The 25491-nt window shown below is 38.4% G+C and overlaps 1 protein-coding gene across 2 annotated transcripts in view; it reads right to left on the reverse strand.

Annotated features, from left to right (window-relative positions):
• Positions 1-25491, reverse strand: part of LOC114025981 (coronin-2A-like) — a 159734-nt gene that overhangs the window by 74397 nt on the left and 59846 nt on the right. The window contains exon 1 of one of the 2 annotated variants that reach the window (XM_027839531.1): positions 1841-1979. The exons of the other annotated variant lie outside the window; for it this stretch is intronic. Coding sequence (XP_027695332.1) covers positions 1841-1903 — 63 coding nt within the window. The 5' untranslated portion in view covers positions 1904-1979. Of the gene's footprint in view, positions 1-1840; positions 1980-25491 lie in introns of those variants that run through there. 2 annotated transcript variants of the gene reach the window in all.

A 25491-nucleotide genomic window follows, 5' to 3' on the forward strand; every position in this document is an offset into this window, starting at 1 on the left:
CCTGCCTCTGTGAGACAGAGGACAGAGGGAACCCGCATATAGTGTGTGTACTAGATACACGGTCCTCTTCCCCAAGGAGCATTAACTGAGATTGCAAAGTGTCCTGGATCAGCTCCCTGTTCTTATTCTGAAATGTGCCTACTCTGATGATTTCAACTATCATTGCAATAAGGGTTTAATTTTATGAGAAGGCAACAGAGTGAGGGAGAAACGAAATAACTCTTGCTCCTACACAAGAATGCAAGAGCTTTTATTTCTTTCCTTTACACGTTGGATTCCCTTGCCTCTCACCTATACTGCTTTCCCTTTCCACCCAATGAAGTCGTAGCTCATCTCTTCCTTCTAGGAAATGGGAGAGTTCAGGGTAGCAATGATCAGATAAGTTCCATGAAGAGATGACCAGCTAAGCCATTTAAGCAATGGCAAAGTTGAAAGAGTACACACATTTCAGGGAATAAGCAGGGAGTCCCTGGAGAGAACGTACCCTGATAAAAGACAGAGAGGTTATTCTCTATTCCACTTCATTGCCTTCCTCATAGAAACTCAGGATTCTGATTCTGAATTCATTATTCTAAATTCTCTGATTCCTGTATCCTCTGATTCAGAAATTCTCTGTGAAATCAAGCTCTATTTCTTTATATGGCATTGGCAGACACAGTTTACAGAAGCCAATTTATATACCTTCCAGACAGGAAAGTTTACAACTGTATCGCCACCTCCCATCACCCTCTCCACTCTCGAGAGACTGTGATCTTTGTCGAAACACAATTCTTTCACTAGCAACAAGGCGACAGGCATTCAACTCTGCTGTTTCCCAGATATCCCTATATAAGTTACCAATCCAATCCTCCTTTTCCCCAATACCCTACCAGACAGTTTATCCAATGGGAGATTCCAAATAGAGCCAGGAGTTCCATTTGCTCCTTCTCAAAGCTTTCCAATACCTCTCCAAGGGGAACCAATGAATCACTTCCAAGTTTTTCCAAGTTTTTAAATGAGCTTGCATCTCGCAAGACACTTTTCTCTTTACAGAAATAATTACCTTGTAGTCATTTTTATTAAAGATCTAGACCCATAGATTTGGAATCTCTAGGGCCTATGGGACCTTAGAGATCATCTTGTCCCTTGTTCATTCCTCCCACTATTTTATAGAAGTGAAAAACTAGAATTAGGAATTTGAATGACTTGCCAAAGTTCACATGGATAATAAGGAGCTGCTGTTACTCAAACACAGATTTTCTAATCCAAAATCCAGGGTGTTTACTATAATGTCATGTTTTCAGGACATATAACTCTTATTCACTTCTAATAAATGCCTTTTAATTCACTGCAGGTTTAATTACTTTTGGATGACTTTGTGTTTCTGTGCTCTCTCCCCTTAGAGCCTTCCTCCACAGAGCTCCATGGAGCACCAGAATTTGATCTCCTTCTTTCCCTTCCCAGAGGTTCCCTCATTCTAAATGCTAGTCTTAACAGATAATTCGAAAATTATTAAATTAAAAGTCAGTAACCGAAGAGAAAAGAGGTTCATTCCCCACTTCTTCCATCCTCCACCTCACTAACCTGGACGAAAATATGGAGTTTCACATGAGAACATTTCCATCATTTTACTCAAATTATGATCATTGTTTTCAATGTCTTGATTTTGCCTTCTAAATGTTTTTAGTATGACTATTGTGTCTGCTTGCCTAAAAGTTAACAAAATCAGCTTTGGCATTGGCGACCATTTGAAACTCTGGCAGTCACATATCTCACAATCTCAGACAATTGGAGAAGGTAAAGATAGTTTACCTTCTTCCCCTACCTCCACCCACTACCACTTTGGGTTCTTGTGACTTACCATCTTTTTGGTTCTCGAAGAAAGATGAGAATTTGAATCACTGGGTTCCTGCCTCTTGGCCATTGCTCAAATGCAGAGAAAATAACACAGCCTGAGCTTAAGAGGAATCAACTTAGAACCATGCATCTTCCTTTTTGAGCCCAGCCCAGCCTGTGTGTGGGTGTATAGCAAACGACAATGAAATTTGAACTTGAAACTCTGTCTGTCAGTGTGGGTGTGTCAGTGTGGGCCCTTAGTCCTGGGTTGTTTACCGGTGACCTTGGGGGAATCTATTGCCTGTACCTTGTTTGACTAACCTGCCTCACCATGGTTGTCAAGCCTTCTATCTGATGCCCACGGCTGCTGCCAGCATAGATTACTGCTGAGATTGGTTTCAATTTTGCTCAATTCAGATTTCTCTTCCGGGAGCTCTCTTCTGTCTTCTCCTTTATCCTTTCTTAGATAGGCTTGGAAAAGAATCTCCTTCAGAAACCCCCAGGTCCATAGGGCCCAGGCACAGGGAGTGTTTTGGCAAGAGATATGATCAAGCTTGAGCCTGCATACGGCCCGTGGGAGAATGAATTCCCCAAAAGCTGCACCTTCCCTGGCTTGCAGAAATTGTCCTGGCTTTGTTCAGGATGAGTTTCCATCTAATCTGTATGTATCTTGTATGTGTGTCTGTATGAATGCATGTATCTCTTTCTCTATGTCTCTGTTTTTCTCTGTTTCTTTTTGTGTATGTCTCTCTATGTACACATTTGTATATTTCTCTCAATGTTTATATTTATATATTGTACTACTCAAAGTTACAATTATGTAAAATATGGTCATTGGTCCCAGCACAGTGGAAATAAGTAGTGAGAATTCAAACAATGAGACTACTTCAGGGGATTCATTATCCCCACTTATTGGAACATAGCTATGCTTAATAAATGCTTGTTGACTGACTGATTGATTGCTTTTCTTGATCTCATATGGGTCAAATAGAATGATGGACAGAGCACCAACCTGAGAATCAAGAGACCTTGGTCAAGTCCTAACTGACAATCATGAGAGTCTCTGTTTTTTCATCTGTAAAATAGGGATTATAATACCTGCACTATCTCTATCTCACAGGATGGGTGTGAAGAAAGCACCATATAAATGCAAAGGATTATGATTATTTGTTTTAATAATAAGCAAGTTTTGGCAAATCCTCTGGTCGCACTGCATATGAAAGAAGAGGCAGAATGGTGCCCAAGGGGCATCCTCCAACTTCCAAGAGACGGAATTCTGAAGCTGCTTTGTGGTTTGGTTCTTTTCTTTATCAAAATAGCACCATTACTCTGAAATCCAGGACTGACACACAGGTGGAAATCCCTTGTACTAAATACTGTTCTTTCTCCAAGTTACTATTTCTGTCTTTCTTTCCCCCCAGCATGTATAACCCTTTAGTAAGATAAATGATCCAGAGGTCCATCATTCCTATCAACTGGCCTTTACAAATACATAGTCTTTCCTTAGCAAATCTAAACAATGTTTTTTTTTTCCCTTGAAGAGGAATAAGAATAATTAGTACTGTACAGTGTGCTAAAGCAGGATTTAGGTGACCCAAGTCCTGGAATCAGCTGTAGCTAACTGGCTATATTACCTTGGACCTTTGAAGAAGCATCGATGACTGGACAAAGAGCTAGCCCAGGAGTCAGAAAGACCCAGCTTTGACACATACTGACTGACTGACCCTAGTCAAGAGACTTTGCCTCTGAATGTGTGGGAGGTGGAGAGAGGCCTTAGACATTTATCAGCTATGTGACCCTGGACAAGTCACTTAATCCTGTTTGCCTCAGTTTCCTCATCTGTAAAATGAGCTGGAGAAGGAAATGGCAAATACTCCAGCATCTTTACTAAGAAAACCCCTGTTGGGGTCATTAAGAATTGGATACAACTGAACAATAACAACAAATTTTCTAAGACTATCAGCTGCAGAAAAGTCGTCCATTTTCACTGGTAGAGGCAGTTTCCTCACTGAAAATTCCTATACTGGTGAAATCCCAGGTCTCATCTTTCTCTTCCTCTTCCCTGTAAGACTTTGGATAAGTTACTTGGTTGTGCCTCAGTTTACTCATTTGGAAAATGAACGTGTTGTACCTGGATGCCTTCAAACATCGATCCCTTGTGCTCTGACAGTTCATCAATCTAGCAATCTAGGTGCAGATAAGGGAGGGTATGTAGAGTGGGAGAGTCCTTGGGTTCTTCTTGGATGAAGGACAATGGGATTAGAGGAAGAATTTAACACATTAACTTGCATAGCGCAGGTGCTTCATAAATCCTTGTTGGGTTGAACTGAGGAGCCCAGAGTACTCGTGTCAGTATAGTAAGGATAGGGCATTGTGGGGAGCAAAAAGGAAGCAGATGCAGACAGCTCCTCAGGATGCACTGGGAGATTCCCTGGGGGACATTCAGAATTGAAGCAGAATTGAATGGTAGCCAATTACACCAGCATTTCTGCCAGGATATTTAAGGGAGTGAAATAAGAGGTAGCTGATGCATCTTGGACCAAACTGGCCTATCAGTGGTGTTGAGGCAGTGTGTGGGTAATAAGTATCAATGCAGGGGAAGGGCTGGTTGAGGCCTGGAGGAACAAGGCTCTCTCTCTCTTTTTACTCCCATGTGCCCTAATTGTGATGAGCAGGAAGATTCATAGGTGTGTCTATGTTGGTGCAGGGTGCAGATATGTGATGCCTCAGAGGCATTCCCCATGTTGTCTGTCTGAATCAGATTAGTGGAGATTATTCCTGATTTCCCATTCTTAGAGAAGGGGGCCCCAATTGCAGGTTTCAGGCATAAATAAATGACTTTTCAAGTTTCCTCTTCCTTGTTCTCTTCTTTCATTTTCTCCCACTCTGTGCCCTTGGCTTCTTTGGCTGGGAGGCCAGGTGTAAGGATACAACAACAGCAACACCCGAGTTATCTGGCATTGACAAGGGTCTCATCAAGGACCTTCTAGCCTATAACAAAGCGAGCCTTCTGATGAAAGGAATGCTCTGGCTAACTAAAAGTGGATGGATTATCTACAATACGAGTCATCTCCTTTAATATATAAGAAGCTTCCTCTAGAACTCTCTTTTAGGCAAGCCTTAAGAAGCAGGGCTATAGTGGATAAAGAGCTGGCCTTGAAGCCAGAAAGACCTGAGATCAAGTCCTGCCTTACATACATGCTAACTGTGTGACCCTGGGTATGACACTTATAAGACCTCTAAGTGCTCTGGGCAATCCTCTAAGACTATAAGTTAGGACAGGGGGAGGGAAGAAAAAAATAAGAATTACATAATAATTTTATTATATAAATAAAAGGAAGAGCAAATTATACATAACAGATTTGCAGTTTCATGTGCAATCATCTTTTTTTGTTATACTATGCTATGGAAATGCTTGTTTTATTCCATAAATTAAAAATAAAATAAATTTTTTAAAAAGACAGTTACAGAGTAGGTTCTAATTTGCATTGATAGGAGGAATTTCCTCACTTGGGAATGATTTCCTCACCAGTGGAATCATAAAGTCCTATTCCTATAATTATATTGCCTGTCATATCAATTCGTGTATTTTTAGAAATATAGCCCAATCTCTTGATTTACCAACAATATTACTTTTCCTTGCTAGGCTTCAATCTCCTCTTCTATAAAATGAAGAAGTTAACTTAGCCAAATGATGTCTAAGATCCCTTCCAACTCTGACGTTTTAAGGTTCCTTCCTACTCTGCAGGGTGGGAGATGTGGATTTGGGAATCATTCCCATAGAAGTAAAGTTGAAGCCAGAAAGCAAAACAGAGAGAGAGGATTGAAGAGATTCAGATTTTTTTTGAAAGGTGAAAAACTCAAAGGTGTTATTATTTCCGTTATTAGTAGGATGAAAAATGCAATAACAATGGCCTCTATGGAGATGAGCAGTAGAGTATCTTGGGAATTTCACTTTTGGTCAAACACTTCCCAGGGTTGAAGTTAACCATATTTCTAACTAGTCATTCAGAACAAGGGTGAGGTTGTGAGGAGGGGAGAAGAAGAAGGTTAGGAACCAATTTAGAAGAATCTTATGTTTTTAGAGATTTAGATCTCATGGAGTGCAATTCCACAATTTTCTTGTTGAGGTGACTCAAGGCCAGAGAAAGGATTCACTAAAGGTTTCATAGTAAGTAGAAGAACCAGGATTTGGATCCAAGCCTTCTGATGCTAAGTCAGTGCTCTTTCCATTACAATTTCTTTTGATATTACAATACTGAGTCTGGATGCCAGAATGGCCTCTTCCAGTACAACTGTACCAATTGGCACTGGATTCAATTTTTGAGTTTGGGCAGAAGACTACCTTCCATTCTACTACTCTCTCTTGTTCTAATCCCCTGTCTTTTACTCAGAAAAGATAGCTTACTATTTTTGTAACTGGTGAGCAAACATATTTCAGATAAAATAAAATTAAAAGCATTTGAATATTGAACATCAAAACACACATTACACCATTTTATCTAAGAAAAAAAAGCTGACATTCCTGCAAAATCTTTCTGGAAGAAAGAAGTTTCTAAAAGAAGTCCTCCTTCTATGTAGGGAGAGTTGATTCAATGAATATAATGCCTATATCCCACTAGTAGAGAAATAAGAATAAAAATAAATAGTTTTCATCCTCTTAGGGAGAAGTGGATTGAATTAGTTCATTAGAAGCCAGTATTTTTCTTTCCTTTTTTTCTTTTTTTTTTTTTTGTTGTTACTGAACATTAACAGGCTTCAATGGCTGTTGGGGAGATGAGTTGCTATATGAAAGACCATTGGTTTTCAGCAAGTGTTCATGACATTTTGTTACCCAGAGATAACCCAGTCATCAGAAGGACCAGAGCATGTTTTTTTGTAAACAGGATGGTGTGGTAGTATTATCATTGCCCATGGCTAGAGAAACTCTCTTCATATATTTGGTACAGTGGAAAAGATAGTGGGGTTGGATTAAGTGAATCTGGATTTAAACCTCAGATTTGCTATTTACTACTTATATAAGTCATTATATATCTCTGGGTTTCTTTATCCTCATCTGTATAATAAGGGGACAAGAAGATGTTCAAGGTTCTTTCGGGATCTAAGTCTTATAAGGACATGACATAGGAATGTGAAAAGAGCATTAGATTTGGAGTTAGGGGACCTGAGTTAGTATCTTGGTTCTTCTACTTGCTATCTGTATGACCTTTCTTTCTATGGGCCTCAATTTCCTCATCTGTACAATAAAGGAGTTGCACATCAAAAGTCCCTTCTGGCTTCAACATTCTAATGAAATGTGTGCTAAACTCAACTATTCTAATATGTAATATAAGCAAGCTGTACTGAATGATCTTTAAAGTTTCTTCTAGCTCTAAATCCAATTATCCTGACCTCCTTTTGAGCACTTAAGGGAGGAAAGGCAGAGTCAAGGAGCACACTGCCCCCCATAGCACATTCAGATAGTAGGTTACTTAGATCATAACTGAGAGGGCAGCTTTGGGGACAGTCCAGTAATTCTTTCTAAAAGACCTACTTATGTTATCACACCTCCCACTCATGAGTAATCACCACAGTAGCCAAGATATAACATAATGGAAAATACCAGCAGCTGCATCTCAAATCATCTCCTGAATGTCAGAATCGAGATCAGGAAAGCCAAATTGGAATTTCATTTTTCCTTCAAGCAGGAACATGTCTAGAAATGATAATAACCAGGTAGTCAGATTTTAGATATCCCTACCTGATTGGCTAAAGCAAAAATAGCTGAATCAGGCCATATTTATCCAATACTATTTCATTTAAACCACTAAACTAGTTTGTTCCACATAACAGCCTTATAATTATTTTACGGTGCTTCACCCTTGTCTCACCCTATCTCGACAGAATAAAACTTTGGCCGCACAAATGGGATAGAAGCAGAACCATAACTAAGGTAGGGCATGTGGGGCTTTGTTCTAGGTGACATGGGATGAAGGACACACTTCTCTAAAGCGGTGTGCTTCCTTCTCCACAGTGGTCTGTCTCTGAACCTCTAAGACTTCTATTAGCCCTTGAATTCATGGAAGTTGAAAGGGAGGTGGGTTCCAGAAAAGAGTGAGATAACAGGGTGATGATAGGTCAGCATAGGTTGAGACAGAATGAGAGAGTGTTCTCTTAGCACACCCTCATCATCCTTTACTTCTGCGGAGCTATGGGACTGTGGGTCAGTAAAGTCAGGAAGGAGAGGAAAGGGACAGCACATCTCTTCTCCTACCAAAGCTATGGTGGCCTTCCTCAAGTGTATTTGCCCCAGGCACTAGTATTCCTAATTCTATTTCTACTTCCTATATCCCGTGATCTCACTTGACTGTATATCTGTTACTGAAGAGTATTACTTATAATTCTCACAATGTTCCAAGAAGAATAATATTCTAATCATTTCTTTAAAATGGACTCCATAGAGAAATACATAAGAAAGGAAATAAACATTTATTAAGTACCTACTATGTGCCAGGCACTCTGCTAACTTCTTTACAAATATTATCTCATTTGATCTTCACAACAACCCTAGGAGGTAGGTGCTATTATTGTTCCCATTTTACAGTTGAGGAAACTGAGACAGACAGAGGTTAAGTGGCTTGCCCAGGGTTTTACAGCTAGTAAATGTCTGAGATCACACTTGAACATGTCTACCTGACTCCAGGCCCAGAACTCTGTGCCACCTGCCTCTAATTTCTCTTCATAAATAGAAATGAGAGGGAGTGAAATTGATCAGCTTTCTCTATATTCCTTATATATAACCCATGGACTCAAGAGTTAAAATTTTCATGGTTTAAAAATATGATACTGATAGTTCTTCATTCATTAATTCAATAGAGATTGGTTGAGACCTTGCTTTGTGCACGAATCTATGCTAGGAGGTGAGGCACATGAGACAGCACAATAGGACCTGGTTTTCTTGCCCACAAAGAGCTTCCACTTCACTGAAGCTGACACATAAAAAGAAGAATGTGAAAGTACAGAAAGAAAGTCCAATGGGAATTCAGAGAAAGGAAAATTATTTTCAACCTGGCATGTATTCATTCATTCAGCAAACATTTATGAAGTAGCTACTGTATACAGAGGACTCTGCTAGATGTGTGTGTTAGATATAAAGTATAGATAAAACAGTTTTACTCTGAAAAAAACTTAGTCTAGTAGAAACATTTAAGCTATTTCTTAAAAGATAGGAAGGAATTAGAGAGAGCTGTGGGGAAGGCATTTCATCTGGAGAAGGCATAAGTACCAAAAGACACAAAAGAAAGCTGTGTTTGGGGAAAATATGTCATGCAGTTTGGCAGGAGAATAGACTGAATGAAGGGTAGTAGTGGGAAACAAGGACAGAGAAATAGGTGGCGACCTTGGAGGACCTGAATACCAGCCTAAGGAGTATGAACTTTTTTCCAGTAGGTAATGGGAAGTCTTTGAAGGATTTTTGAGCAAAGTTGTGATTTGAGAAAATAAATTCACCAGCATGTGTAGGATGGATTAGCAAGAGAGAAAATTGAAAGCAGGGAAACACTTAGGAGGCTATTATAACAGATCAGGTGCAAAGTCAAGAAGGCCATAATTAGTGTGGTGACAGTGAAAATAGTAAGAAAGAGACAGAATTGAAAAATATTTCCTTCCTGGTGAATGGAAATGAAGGCAATATTCCTATCTTTTAATTCCCTATGCCACTAAAACAAAGCTACATAAATTTAAAAAAAAACGTGGGTAAGGATAGTGACCGGAGATTTTGTTGGTATATGGAATTTCCAGATGAGGAATCTCAATCTCTCTCTATCTCTGTCTCTCCATTTAAAATAACTATAGACAGCATAAAATACCTGGGAGTATAACTGCCAAGACAAGCCCATAAACTACACGAACAAAGTATATAAAATACTTCTTATACAAATAAAGTCAGATTTAAATAATTGGAGAAATATTAATTGTTCATAGGTGGGCAGAGTCAATATAATAAAAATGACAATTCTACCTTAACTAATCTACTTATTCAATGCCATCCCAATTAAATCACCAAAGAATTATTTTATTGAGCTAGAAAAGATAATAAAAAAATTCATTTGGAAGAATAAGAGGTCAAAAATATCAAAGGAATAAATGAAAAAAATGTAAAGGAAAGAGGTTTAATGGTACCAGATCTTCATCTGTATTACATGGAAGTAATTATCAAAACTGTCTGGTAATGGCTAAGAAATAGAAAGGTGGATCAGTGGAACAAAGTAGATATACAATACACAGCAGTGAATGATTATAGTAACTTCATGTTTGACAAACATAAAGATTTAAGCTTTGGGGATAACAATTCACTATTTGATTATTGTTGTTTGTCTTTCCTTGTCAAAGAGAACCAATGATGTCAGGAGGGTAATGTCTTGACTTGCAAGTGATTTGGATTTAAATTAATGAGACAGAAACGTACAAAGTGATCAGCCTCACTCTCTCCTCTAGAATCATCAGAGTCCAGCAGCAAGACATACGTCAAGATGACTGGTGAATGGCCCCATTAAAATAGAGTGGGGAAGACTTGAAGGAGGAAGACCAACCAGCAGGTTATGGCGATAGTTTAGGCATGAGGTGATGAGGGCCCCACCAGGATGGTGGTAGTGACAGAGGAAAGAAGTGAGCACATACAAGATATGTTCCATAGATGTAACAGGAATTGGATGTGAGGGGATAAGAGAGAGGAGTTGAGGGTGACACCTAGATTGTGATCCTGGGTGACTGAGAGGATAGTGGTACCCTCAACAGTAATAGGCACTTGATAAACAAGTTTGTACTCTTATTAATACCTGTGTGAACTTGGGAGAGTTCACTTAACCTCAATGGCCCTTGGCTTTCTCATCTATAAAATGTTTAACTAGATACCTAAATGCATCCAAGATAAATCTAATTCTAGATATCTTAGGGGAGCACTCTCTGGAAGTCTACACTATAAAGAATCCTGCCTGATTCAGTGCCAATGAACTGGATTCTGTTTCAGTACCCACCAACACTGAAAGCTATTCAGTTCAGCTCTGCAAACTATTTGATAAAAATTGTTGGGAAAACTAGAAAGAAGTCTGGCAGAAACTAGGTATAAACCAATATCTTACACTATTTACCAAGATAAGATGAAAATGGATACATGACCTAGATATAAATGGAAATATCATAAGTAAGTTAGAAGAACATGGAACATATTATCTATCAGACTTATGGATAGGAGAAGAATTTATGAATAAATAAGAGATAGAGAGCATTGTGATATATAAAATGGATAATTTTGATTACATTAAATTAAAAAAGGTTTTATACCAATAAAACCAATATAACCAAGATTAGAAAGAAAGCAGAAAATTGGGGAAAAAATTTTATAGATAGTTTCTCAGATAAAGATTTCATATCTTAAATATATAGAGAACTTTGTCAAATTTATAAGAATATGAGTCATTGTCCAATTGATAAATGGTCAAAGGATATGAATAGGTAATTTTTTGATGAAGTATTTCATTGAATACTATATATACATATATATAGTCATGAAAAAATGCTCTAAATCATTATAGATTGGAAAAATGCAAATGAAAACAACTTTGAAATATCATCTCATATCTATCAGATTGGTTAAAATGATAGAAAGTGAAAAATGACAAATGTTGGAGAGAATGTGGAAAAATGGGTACACTAACACACTGTAACATCACAGATCCAGTCCCTATCCTTAAACATTTAACACCTACTAGGTACAGGACACTATACTAAGATCCAGATAAGATATAAAGACAAAAAGCAACTTGGTCCCTGTCTTCAAAGATCTTATAGCTAAAAGAGGGGCATCATGTAAGAACACAAACACTGAGGGTAAAAGTCAGAATGTAATAAAGGTCTAGAAGACATCAAAGGAAGAAGGGTGAGAGACTAGAATGGGAGGTATTGCTTTGAGCTAGAGGGAATCAGGGAAAACTTCCTGGAACAGGTGGTGTCCTTAATAGGACCCTAGAGGAAGAGACATATTTCAATACATAGGCATGAGGCATAATTTGTGGAAATGCACAGGTGTGGGACAGGGCAACATCAACTGTGTCAACATTTTTGATGAATTCTTTTGGCCTGGGCTTGGTTAATGTGTGAGAATGAAAAGGGTCAGAGAAGAAGACTGCCATTCAAATGGCCAGTGTTTCTTTTGAGGAACTTTGATTTTAAATGATCATCATTTCCAAGCCTCCACTTCTCACCACCCCACTTCATTGTCCTAGCACTCCTGCATTTGGGAGAAGATGTCTTACTCCCTCTTCCATGCCTAAAGTCTTGCTTCTCTCAGTTTCAAATTACTATAGCACAAGGACTGGCTGAAAGTAATTGAAACTGAATCCATCCTGGGACATAGGACAAGGTCAAAGCCATGGGTAACCTAGCATCAATTGTAGTATTTATGGCTTCAGGAAAAGAAAAAACAATCCGGTTTGGCCTTTAGTCATCCTTGAGAGAATGGTTTTAGCCAGTTTGAATGGGAATTTTCTGTAGGTCAGTAAGTAGATTGAGCTTTTCCTCTCCTCTAGAACCTGCTTGGAGTATTAGGTCTGACCTATCTAGGTTTAGCAGTGTACATGACTAACTGACGGATTTTCAAACCATCCTTCTTAAAAACAAGGGTTCTTAATTTAGAGTCTGAAATTTAAAAAAAAATATGTATTTTGGTAACTGTATTTCAACATAATTGATTTCCATTGTAATTCTATGTGTTTTATCTTATGTATTCAAAAAATTGTTCTGAGAAAGGGTCCGTAGGCTGCCAAAGGGGTCCAGGACACAAAAAAAGGATGCCTGTTTTAGGACATTAAAAAAAAAACAACTTGGCTAAACATTAGTAATATATAGTATACTATATTTTAAAATCATATTCTTAGAGTAAAATCAAAAGGAATAAACACCCGAGTAGCAGCTACTTTTCTCTGTAAATCTTTACTGTTACATGTCACATTTAATCTAACCCTGGTCTTATCTCTTACCCCTAATTAGAAAAGCACTTTTTAATCTTGCTCTGAATCCTTTTCTTGGATTCTCAAATCCTTGAATTCCCTTCCTCTGCTGACAGAGAACTCGTAAACCTGAAGCCATTTTTCTTTCGTTAAAACCTTTTCAACTGCTGGCTTCAGCAAGATTTCCGTGACATGGATTTTATCACCCAGCCAGCAGCTTCTCAGCACTTTATGATTTTTCTATTTTCTTTCTCTCTCTCTCTCTCTCTCTCTCTCTCTCTCTCTCTCTCTCTCTCTCTCACTTAGCTGGGAAGGAAATACTACCACATTTTGAAATCTCTTCCAAGTAAAGCTCATATTGATGACTGCTTTCTGCTAGTCTCAGGGGGAGATTTTGGTTTTCTTTTGCAGTGTCTAATCAGCTCTCTGAGGTCCAAGTGTTTCTACATTTCTTCTTTCAAAATGTCCAAAGAAAGTAGAATCATGCAGTTACAGTGCTATACCAATAACATAAAACCTATACCACCATCTCTCTTCAATTAGGAGGGAATCATTTTCCACTCTCTTAGATGATATAAACTTTTCCCCTCTGAGCCATACTTCAAAGATAGTTTGGATAAAGGTTACACGTATTTCAATACAATGGTTCCCTGAGTGATGTTTTTTGCAACCTACAAGACCTTAAACTTTACTTCTTAAAGAGACCCCCAGAACTGATTTCTAAAAGAGCTTCTATCTTTTACCATAAAACATGACATTTTGAGCATGTTGAAGCAGAAAACATCACAAGATTTTAAAAACAGAAAGTTAATATAGTTTAATTACCCTGGCAAATTGTCTTTCTATTGTAAAAATAGCAAATAAGCCATGTAAGAAGCAGGTTGAATTTGAAAAGTAATGAAAGATTCAAGAAAGGAAAAAGATTCATTGTCTCTTGGTAGCCAGAAACCTCTGGAATCTGATTGGCAATTCAGTTCAATTAATCAATTGACCATTTATAAGTGCTTCTTATAGGCATTATTATTAAGAGTCTATACTTTGTGCGAAGTGCTGGCAGAAATATAAGGCATGAACAAAATGTGTACACTTTCCTCAGGGAGTCAGTGAGGACTTCAGACAAGTAGGTCTTAGCAGGCAGTTAGAAATGAAGACCAGAAATTGTATGAAAAGAGAGGTTATGTGTATGTATATGTATATATACAAGAAATGTACAAGAAACACACACACACACATATATAATAGTCCCATGCACCTAGTAGGTACTTAATTTATTGTAATAATAAAATAAAATAAATTTAATATAATATATATTATATAATATATAATATATAATAAAAAATTTTAAATAAAATTTAAATGGATTGATTTGAGGGAGTGCCCACAGCTATAAAATCACACATCTTTAAAATATTAGCGTCTAAGGGCTCTTACCCTTGTGTTCATCAACCTTTTAAAAAATTGATAACTGCATTTCAATAAAATTGTTTTCTCATGTACTGGATTGGCAATCCTATGTAGTTTACTTCATGCATTTAAAAACATGCATGTCTTGGGTTTCCTCAGACTGCCAAAGGAGTGTAAAATTGTTTAGTCTTTTTCAGTTGTATCTGATTCTTCATGACCCTATTTAGGGTTTTCTTGGCAGAGATACTGGAGAGGTTTGACATTTCTTTCTCCAACTCATTCACAGATGAGGAAACTGAGGCAAACAGGGTCAAGTGACTTGCCCTGGGTCACTCAGCTAGTAAGTGTCTGAGGTCAGATTTAAACTCACAAAGATGAGTCTTCCTGACTCCAGGCCTGGCACTCTATCTACTCACCACCTAGCTATTCTTGCCAAAGAAGTACATGACATCAAAAAGGCTAAGAACTCTTGGTCTAGAGGGAAGGATCGGGAGCAATGCATGGAAGTTAAAGATGTACAGACGTTGGCTTGGTGTGCCTTTTATTTGAGGTTTTAGGCTGAGGCTGGATGACGATTTGTTGTGGATGCTATAGAAGAAATTATCAGATACAGGTGACCTGTGAGGTCCCTTCCAATTCTGGGTTTCTGAGATTTTAAGTGGTGTAAAAGCAGATTTCAGAGAAGACTGGGATGAACTGAGAAAGTTATCTAGAGGGGGTAGGATTTAAGTTGGACTTTGAAGAATGGGTAAGATTTGTATTAGGCTGAGAAGAGGGTGGGTGGAAGACATTGCTGGCATAAAATAAGAGGACTAATACATATGTGCTAATTTGATTGGATTCCAAGGAGGGGGGATATTGTAAGCAAAGATACGGAAGAAGTAAAGCACAGGGTGTTTTCTAGAGATGGTAAAGTATTAGTTGAGCTGATTCACTGGAGGATTTGGGCAGGAGGATAAGAGGAGATATATTTCACTTGCTAGCTTGGAATCAGATTGTAGACTGCCTCAGATTCCTTGATACTACTTTCTCTACTCAAGTTTGTACTTTTGTCTTGTAGATATGGAGGAGATTTTGTCTTTGAGAAGGTTTTTGAGAAGAAGAATGACAAGATGAAAACAGCATTTGGGTCAGTGGTATATATGATGAATTGGTAAGGGAAGATACTATAGATAAAAAAAAATGAAATAAATGTTTAATTGAATGGAGGCAGCTATATCAGGAATTTTCCATAATAGCCAAGGAAAGAGGCTAGTAACAGTGAGAATGATAAGGAAGACATGAGATGCAAAAAGCATTGTGAACTTCCTTATTTCAACCAAGGTCACCATGATGCTTCCAGTCATCCAGTTTCATGACCTTGTAGTCATTCATGACTCCTCTCACTCAACCCAAGACTTTCAGATTCTACCTTCACAATCTTTCTTGCTTCTTCCTCTATACTCCTACACCCTTTATTATAATGCAGGCTCACATCACCTTTCACTTGGACTACAGCAATAGATAGCTGCCTAACTGGTCTCCTGGCTTCCAGTCTCTTCCCTATATGATCCATGACATATGCTCTACACAGTTCCTGAACTGATGTTTCTAAAGCACAAATCTGACCATGTTACCCTATTCAAAAATCTTTAGTAATTCCCTATTGCCTCTAGAATAAAATATAAAGTCATTAGTCTGGCTTTAAGACCCTTCACACTGTCTCTCACCTTTCTTCCCAGTGTTATTTCATATTTCCCCCATTGAACAAACTCTCCTTTCAGGTCAAACTGGCTTGCTAGCTTTTTCCCATACATGACATTCTGTCTCCTGTCTACCCGCCTTTGTACAGATGGTCACCCATGTACACAATACATTTCCAACTCACCTCCACCTCTTGGAAGCCCTAATATCCTTAAAGATCAATGTATGTATCATCTTCCACATGAGGCCTTTCCCAATTCCCTCAGCTGTTAATGTTCTATACTTCATGAAATTATTTTGTACGTAGTTTGAAGTTACTCACTTGTATACATATTATGTCTCTTGTCCTCCTAATAATAGTTACTAATAATAGGGTTTTAAGGTTTTCAAATATATACATATACATATAATATGTATACACACACATACACACATATATGTATTACCTCATTTGGTCCTCACAATAATCCTGAGAGGTAGATATTGATATTATCCCCATCTTGTGGATAAGGAAACTGAGACTGAGGAGTTGGATGACTTACTCAGGATCACACAGCTAGAAAGTGTCTGAACTAGGATTTGATTTCAGGCCTTCCTGATTCCAAGTCAATCAATAAGCTCCTTAAGGACAAGGACCGTTTCATTTTTGTCTTTTGGATCCTTAGTTCCTAGCACAGTGCCCTGCCTACAGCCGAACTGAATTGAATTGAGACAGGGAGGGCAGTTAGGAACTTACTGTAACAACCTAGAAAAAGGGAGATGAGGGTCTGAATTAAGATAATCATAGTGGTAATGGTAATGAGATGCAAGGATATTGTGAAAAAATAATTCACAAAGTATGGTGATTGATTGGATGTGAGGATAAGGAAAAGAAGGGAGCACGAGATGACAAAAATTCCAGAAGCTTCCCCTGTTAATTAAAATAAGGGAATATAGAGTGCTTTTTGCAACGCATTCAGGATTTGCACCTCTAGAGAGAGGCAACTGTCATGGACTGGCTTCCATGTTGTGAATCCAGTTTGTTCCACAATGCCTTTTGTTTTTTCCTCATATAGAATGACCTACAGGAGCAACTCATTTTTAATTAGTTAAATAACTCATCTTCAGCTAGTGAATACCATAATGTCAGGAGGGTTTAGCTGAAGGTTTTCAGTTTGTTTATTTTAGGTTATGCATTGACTCTATCCTCTATGAGGCAGAATCATGTCTTATCTAAATATCATATCCCAGTTTCTAATACAGTATTCTCTACCCAGTAGGTGTTTAAAAATGTTTTCTTGAATTTGTTGTTGAATGGTGCCTTTGAGGTCTCTGGTGATGTTGTAAATGTTCCGTACGTTATCAGTAGAACTTTTAAGTGGGTCTACTGAATCCTTGGGTTGGTCTTATAAGCTCCTGTCACCATCTAAGTCCCAAAGTTCTACTTGGAATTGTTATGTTTACATTGAATTTATGAGTAAGCGTTTCCTTGAGCTAAAATAGTTTCTTGGTTGTAAATTCCATGCCTTTCCAAGCTACGCTCACTGTCTCAGACTTGAGTCTATGTAAAGTTCAAGGTAGCCTTATGATTATAATAGCAGCTAACACCTGTGCTTTACATGTATTATTTCATATGATATTCACAACAACATCAGGAGTTAAGTGTTATTATTGTCCCCATTTTATAGACTGAGGCCGACACGCAGGGTCATAGAGCTAGTTAAGTATTTGCTGCAGGATTTGAAACTAGGTCTTCTTGATTTAAAGTCTAACACTCTATCCATTACACCATGTTGTCTCTATAAGAATTATTCGACTGCTTCACAGGGAGTTGTTTTAACTCATTCCCCTTGCTCAAGATGAAGTGATCAAGGAAATTAAACCAGAGGCAGACCAGACATTAGAACTCCTGGCTCCCAGTTTTAGGTTGTTTTCACTAAATGAGGCTGCTAAATTTACACCATCTCTTTTTGTAGTAGCAAATAACAGGAACTGGCACATCAATTAAAGAAGGAATGAACAAATTATGGTATATTAGTGTAAGAGAATACTGTCATGTAATCAGAAATGATGAAGATTTTAGAGAAACCTGGAAAGACTTGTTTGAACTGATGCAGAGTAAAGTGACCAGAACCCAATTTATATAACAACAACACTGCAAAAGCAAACAAGTTTGAAAATCATAAGAACTCTGATCAATGCAATGGCCAATTGTTATTTCCGGGGATCAATGACAAAGCATGCTATTCAATTCCTGACAAAGAGGTGATGGACTCAGGGTACAGACTGAGATATACATTTTTTAGACAAGGTCAATACAGGAATTTGTTTTGCTTGATTCTGCATATTTGCTACAAGGGTTCTGTTTTTCTTTTTGTTTTTTGAGTGATGGGAGGTGAGAAAAAAGAAAATAAATGCTTACTAATTGAAAAAATAAAATGTAGTTTAAAAAAATTTTAAAAAGTATAGAGGCTCAACATACTGTAAAGTTGACCACTATGGCAATGAATTATTATTATTATTATTATTTGTCTAGAATTATTATAAGCCATGGATGGGCTGTGATCTGAATTGATGAAAGAAGCTCTCACACTGAGGAAATCCCATATCCTTGAAGAATTAACAAGGTTATACATACATCAAATGGGAAACAAAATTAAAATACTAATAATAGCTAGCACTTAATGCTTTAAGCTTTGCAAAGTGCTTTGCAAGTATTATCTCATTTTGTGTTCACAGCAACTCTGGGAAGTAGGTACAATTTTTATTGCCATTTTGCAGGTAAGGAAACAGAGGCAGAGAGGTTAAGTGAATTGCTCGGCGTCACACAGCTAGTAAGTATTTGAGGCTGGATTTGAACTCAGGTCTTCCTAACTTTCTGACTATCCACTGTATTGCAAACTGCCAAATACAGCAAAAAGCAATACGTTCTCAGCTTGAGGACTTAGCCACAATAATTAATTACCTTAGGACCCTTTGATGTCTATTCTACACATCTCTCAGTGTCATTCCCTCCACCTTCCCAATTCCTAGTCCCAAGGGATTTCCCCTAAGATTGACAGGTTGAGCAATTAAAGTTACTTACTTTTCTTTCAATTACCTTTTTAACAAAACAAATAGTTGAATTTTGACCTGTCTACCTCTCCAGAGCTGTGAATGTAGTCTTCCACCCAGCTAACCAGGCCCAGAAGGACAACGCAAAGCTAATGATTAATTTCAAGTTTAGGCTCATTGGCTGCATTCTGAGGATGGTGTTTCATAGGACCCCTGTTTGGTTTTAGGCTCTTGGAGTATATATCTAGGACAAATGCTGCTGTTGCACTATAAACTCTGGCCCAAATTGACCTCATCTGGAAAATGACAAAATTGCATTGGAAAATGTCTAAGGTCCATTATGCTTCTAAATCCTATAAATTTGTGATCCTATGAATAGGAGAATGAGATGAGGCAGGTGGTTTTTGAAATACTGCATTATGCTGTCAGCGATTCCAGACTTCTCACTTGGCAAAAAGCCATCTCATCACTAATATTTCCCCAGTGATGCCACAGGAACGAGAATCATGGATTATCCCTGTTGGAAAAATTCAAGTGACAAATAATCTATATGGCAATAGAAAGATATATGCTGGGCTTACAACTTGTCACCAAATACAAGATGAGTACGAGAAGTGGCATAAAAGACATTACCAAGAACATATATAACTAGAAAAAAAAAGATGGATTGGCCACATAGCAAGAAAGAGAGAACACAAATGGATGCTCCAAGTAATACAATAGTAACCTCTAGATTTTTCAGCATATTGAGTAGAACCTCTGGATTTATGGGAAAGCATGGATATGAACCAAAAAAGATGAAAGTGTAGGGGAGATGAAATCTGTATTGAGGACCTACACTGATGAAATCATAGGTCTACTAAAGTACTAATGTATACCTATATATGCTTTTCCTTTCAAAGAGATATGATTTTAGGATAAGGACTGTTTTTAAAGGCAGCCTATATGACCAATGTAGGTTTGTTATTTGTGGGGTTTTTTTTTGTTACTGTTAAAAGGAATTTATATACTTTATTTCTCTCCGTCAAACCAATGGAATTTTTACAAAGACCATATTGACTGAATTTTCATTTCTTGTAAATACTCTGTAGTCAGGTTTTGTCTTCCCTTTTCAATCCTCTTTTCCATGTTGCCCTTTAAAACCTTTTCAGCTAGTCTTTTTGATACTTTCATATCATCATTTCTACTGTATGTTCTTTATTTGCATGATCACGGATTTTTGTGTTTTGGGGTTTTTTTTTTGTTTTGGTCTTTATCTGTAATTTCACTGGGGTGAGGAACTCTTTTTACCAACACAAATCAGCAACTGTTTTGCTACTTATAGTCAAAGTACGTGATTGGGTCTTTGAGACATTAAGTGACTTCCCCAGGGTCATATAACCAGTTATACATATACACATACACACACACACATACACATACATAGATACACATGTATCTATGTATATATCAGTGGTAAGATCTGAACCCAGGTCTTCTTGATTTCAAGGCCAGCTCTCTATTTATTACATCATGCTATCTCTCTTCCCTTTCTTTTTAATACTTTGATGAATCTGTGATTTCCTTGGTATGGATAAAGCATAGAGAGTAAGGGGGACAGGAACAGTGCCAGCCACAGCTGGATAATGGTCTGATATTCCAAAACTATCCATTTTCAGAAAACCAACTCCTAATTTTATTTACATCTCCAAGAGGAACTGGTAAGTCACCCTTCCATTCAGCTGCCTCTTTTTTATGTCTTCTGGTTTCCTTTTTAGGAAGAATGTCAATATACATGTGCGTCAGTTCCTTCAATAATGTGTCCATTTATTAGGCAAACATGGCATAAGAAAGGGCTGGTAAAATAAGGAATTGGGTCACAGTGGCAAACAAGGAGATGATGGTAAGGTGCTATGGGGTGAGATGTACATGGCCTTCTCATCATGGTGACAATCTTGCACTTTGTTGAACTTCTCTGAGAAGAACTGCAGGATAGAGCCAAGGTTATTATGTTCGTCCATTTCTTTTTTTTTCAGAGGTGATGGCTGTTTGTCTAAACAACTCAGATTGGAACTGCTGTAAGTGCACAGCGTCTCCTTCTCAACTTTACCTTCCTTCTAATTTTGTATTGCTTTGACCTTTGCCCTAAGCAGTTGGTGTTCTAAGTTCACAGAATTGATTCTGAAATGACTGCTAGGTTAGAATGGTTGTTTTCTGTGTGTTAAAACTTGCTTAGTCTTAATTTTTTTTTTGTGCTGTCATTATGTACTTACCATATCTGTATCTCTTTTTAAGGAAAATATTCAAGAAAATATTCAGACTATTCAATGTTCAAAATATTCAAGGCTGAAAACCTCTTCCCTCTGGAGTCATAGCTTTTTTACTCTTTTCATCTCTACTCCTACCCCTCCACCCCCCACCCCAGTCTCAGAGAATTAGTTCCAAAAGCCTTTGGCTATTAAGAGTTCTAAGACCAAGTACTGCTGACTTTCCTTCTCTTCACTCCTTTTTCTGGGAGAGATGTTGGCTCTCTTGCACACACACACACACACACACACACACACACACACATTCATACATATATAAAATATATATATGCACATACACATGCATATACACATACATATATGTATACATGTGGTTCATTCCCTTCAGTAATGTGTCCACTTATTGGACAAAAATAGCACAAGAAAAATCTGGTAAAGTACGGAATTGAGGGAAAATAGGGATCTGTATACAGATGCATATGCATACAAATGTACATATACATGTATATCACTTGTTATTTTGTTTCTCAGATAGGGAGTATGCATTATTTCCCCTATTAGATTGCATGCTCCATAAGGGCAGGGACAGTACCTTCCTGATCTTTGTATATACTCCATAAAGCTAGTGCATGGTAGGTAAATTCTTAAAACATGTTTGTTGAATAAATAAATCCAGTGAGAGGCAGCATGGTCAAATGGAAAGCGTACTGGACTTGGAGTCGGGAAGATTTGGGTTTAAATCCCACCTAACCTGTCTGAACTTCAGTTTCCTCATCTATAAGATGATAATAATAATTATAATAGCTACCTCTTTGTGTTGTGTGATGCTCAAATGAAGTAGTAGATATCAAATGTTTTGCAAATCACTATATTAATGATAGCTATCATATCATCAACATTATTATTAATGAATGAGCCAAATGGTGGCAGAATTAAAACACCAATGTCTACTTATGTATTGAGAAACCCTGATAAGTAATATAGCAGTCCTCTCCTCTCTTCCTCTCCCATCCTCTCCTTCCTTTCTCTCCCCTTGTCTCCTCTCCTTTCTTCTCCTCTCCTCTTTTTTCCCCAGCAACTTGCAGGTTTAGTGAGAAGGAGAGTCAGCAGGATGAGCTGATCCAGAGGGGAAGAGTAGAAATAGCTCTCTAGAAAGGGTTAAAAGCAACTCAGGAGATAGGGAAGAAAAAACCAAATTCCAAAAAAACCAGGAACCATCAAGTTTTGGGATGTGGAATCTAGAAGCCACTGAAAGATAAGGGTGACAGTTTAGGGAAATTTAATCCCCATAACCAAGAGAAAGTCTGGCTAGAGGATGCCTCTGGGCAGAGCCCTGGAAGGCACTGGTCATGGGGAGGAAGCAGGTGGCTAACAGGGCAGCAGTTCTGACCTGAGGCTAAGAGTAGTGAACATGATAGCCTAGACAGGAGACTCCACTGCTTTGAGCGCTCAGCTGAGGCCTGTAGATTGGGTAGGAAGAGAATAGGAAAAAGAATAGACTCCTAGTGATGGGACCTAGAGACAGGGCCCCTGAATGATCACTGGAGGCTGTGGGAAGGATTATTTAACACCTGCAAAATTTCTTATGTGGAAGCCAGTGAGACATTGTGTGTGGTGGAGGAGATAAATGTGGCAAACCCATGTTTTCCACATACCAGAGTAAAGAAGAGTCGTACTTTGTGTGTTCTGGACTTTGGCACACAGGGAATGAGAAAGGGATACCACTGGGGGATAAGAGGAAAATGGAGGAAAAAAAAAAAGAATAAAGTGGGGAAAGGCCACGAGCCTGGGGGTTTTGCAGGAGAACTCTTCCCTTTTTTAACTCACAAGTGGTGGCAGAAAAAAGGTAAATAAAGATGAGAGGAAACAAGGAATCTATTGGAATCTTTTGGTTGGAGGTTGCCCCATGTCATTATACTGCTACACTCAGAGATGAGACTTCCCCCATCATTCTTTCCCAGGTCTCCTTTACCTCTCCCCACCCCAAACCATCCTTTAGAATCTAGCAACACCCTTCATGAGGTTACTATCACTCTGTCAAAAACAGACCATTCATTTCTCAGACAGGAATTCTAATTTTCCTAGGACTACCCTTGAGCTTTTCTTTCTTTCTTAAATTTATATTTATTAATTCTTTTTGTTTTTACATTAATAATAGCTAACATGTATATAATGCTCACTATGTCCCAGGCACTGTGCTAAGCGCTTTACAATTATTATTTCATTTGCTCCTCAAAACAATACAGGGAGGTAAATGCTATGCTATGATAATCCCCAATTTATAAATGAGGAGACTGAGGCAAACGGGGTAAGTGACTTGCCCAGGGTCACACAACTAGTAAGTATCTGAGGCTGGATTTGTACTTGGGTCTTCCTGACTACCCACTGGATCACCCATAATTATATTACATTTATTTCTGAATATATCCATCCCTTCAACAAAGAGGTATCATTGTTACATTGCTTGTAAGAAAATTAAAAAGAGAAAAAAAGGAGTGTAGCAAAACTGATCTACCCATAGACTATGTCTCACAGGGAGCACAATATTCCACACCCATAGTCCATCACCTTTGCAAGGAAGGGAATAACCCTTCTCAACTCTTTTTCTTGAACTTATCTTAATCCTAGATATTGCTTTGGATTTGCCCTAACTCATGGCCAGGTCCCTTCTTTATTTATTTATTTATTTTTTTGGTTAAGGCAATTGGGGTTAAGTGACTTGCCCAGGGTCACACAGCTAGTAAGTGTCAAGTGTTTGGTCTGAGGCTGGATTTGAACTCAGGTCCTCCTGACTTTAGGGCCGGTGCTCTATCCACTGTGCCGCCTCGCTGCCCCTAGGTCCCTTCTTTTCAACTCCTCCAAGGCAGTTGCAGAATTCTAAAGGGATTCCAGCTCTAAAGCCATCCATCACCCTTTTGTCTACTAAAAATGGGAATGAATCTATAGTAAGGTGTTCTGTCATTGTAATCAGAGACTCCTTCCATGGGGTTACCAACCAAGTCACTTTACATATATTGTTTTATTTTATTTTCACAACAACCTTGGAAAGAAGGGGCTGTTCATATCTTCATTTTACAGATGAGGAAACTGAGGCCGAGAGAGATTAAACAACTTGCCGAAGGTCACACAGCCAGTAAGTGTTTAAGACAGTATTTGATCTTACGCCTCCTTAGTAAGCCAACAATCATTTATTAAGCACTTACTATATGCCAAGCAACAGCAATGTCAAGCAAGACAATAAGCATCTCATTAGTGAAGCAAAGAAAGGCAGAGTTCTCTTCTCCGCGAGCTTGTATTCTAATGGGGAGACAAAATGGAAATCATGAGGTATGTACAAGATACCGACTAGACAGCAGGTAATCTCAGAGGGGACAATGTGCCCATGACACAGCTGAGGAGGAAGGAGCCCTGCCCCAAAGAACCTCTCTTACCTTACAGATAGGCAGTGGCTGTGTGCTTTGGTGGTAGGTCGGGCTGCCTGGAGCATCAGAAACCTCTAGCGCTCTATTTTCAGAGCTTGCTTTATTTAGCTGGTGACACTCTTGTCAATATGTTTACTGAGAGAAGCTTCTATAGGTATTTCATCAGTATGGCCTCTGGACACAGCGGTGATTTCAGGAAGGGCCCCAGGAGAGGAGATTTGCTCGCTAGCTGCTGCTGTTCTGCAGAGGAGCAAGAACAGCATCGTTTCCCAGGCAGAGAAGACTTGAAGGGAGATACCATCCTCAAGTGATAGCCTGATATAGCGGGAAAGAGTCGGGGAGAGGGGCTGCCTCTGCCCTCAGACTTGCTGTGTACAACTGAGTCAGTCATTGCCTATTCGGTCTCATTTTCACTGCCCGTAAAATGCTCTCTTTTCAATTCCGAAGGTATATGAATCACAATGGAACAGCCCTAGATACCCAGACTGTCTCTGGGTTAGAAGACATACTAGGTAACCTAATTCATTGATTACAGCAGGGGTTCCTAACCTGGATCCCACACACCCAGAAGGATTCTGTAGAAAGATTTCTGACCTCTGTGAACTTGGGGGAAAAATATTTCAATAGAATTGGTTTTCTTTGTAATTCTACATATTTTATTTTATACATTTAAAAACCAAGACATTAAATATTTTGAAAAGGAATCCACAACCTTTGCCAGATTGCCAAAGGATACCAATAAGGCTAACCCTTGATGCTGAGTGGCATACTGAATAGAGTTAACCTTATGATCCACTCCACTGGTTTATTTGCTGTTCCTCACACATCTCCTGTCCCTATGCCTTTGCCCTGGCTGACTATAAGCCTTGGAATGCTCTCCCTATCCACCTTTCAGTTTCCCTG

This window comes from Vombatus ursinus, unplaced genomic scaffold, assembly GCF_900497805.2.
Source record: "Vombatus ursinus unplaced genomic scaffold, bare-nosed wombat genome assembly UNPS02014832.1, whole genome shotgun sequence".
NCBI lineage: Eukaryota > Metazoa > Chordata > Mammalia > Diprotodontia > Vombatidae > Vombatus > Vombatus ursinus.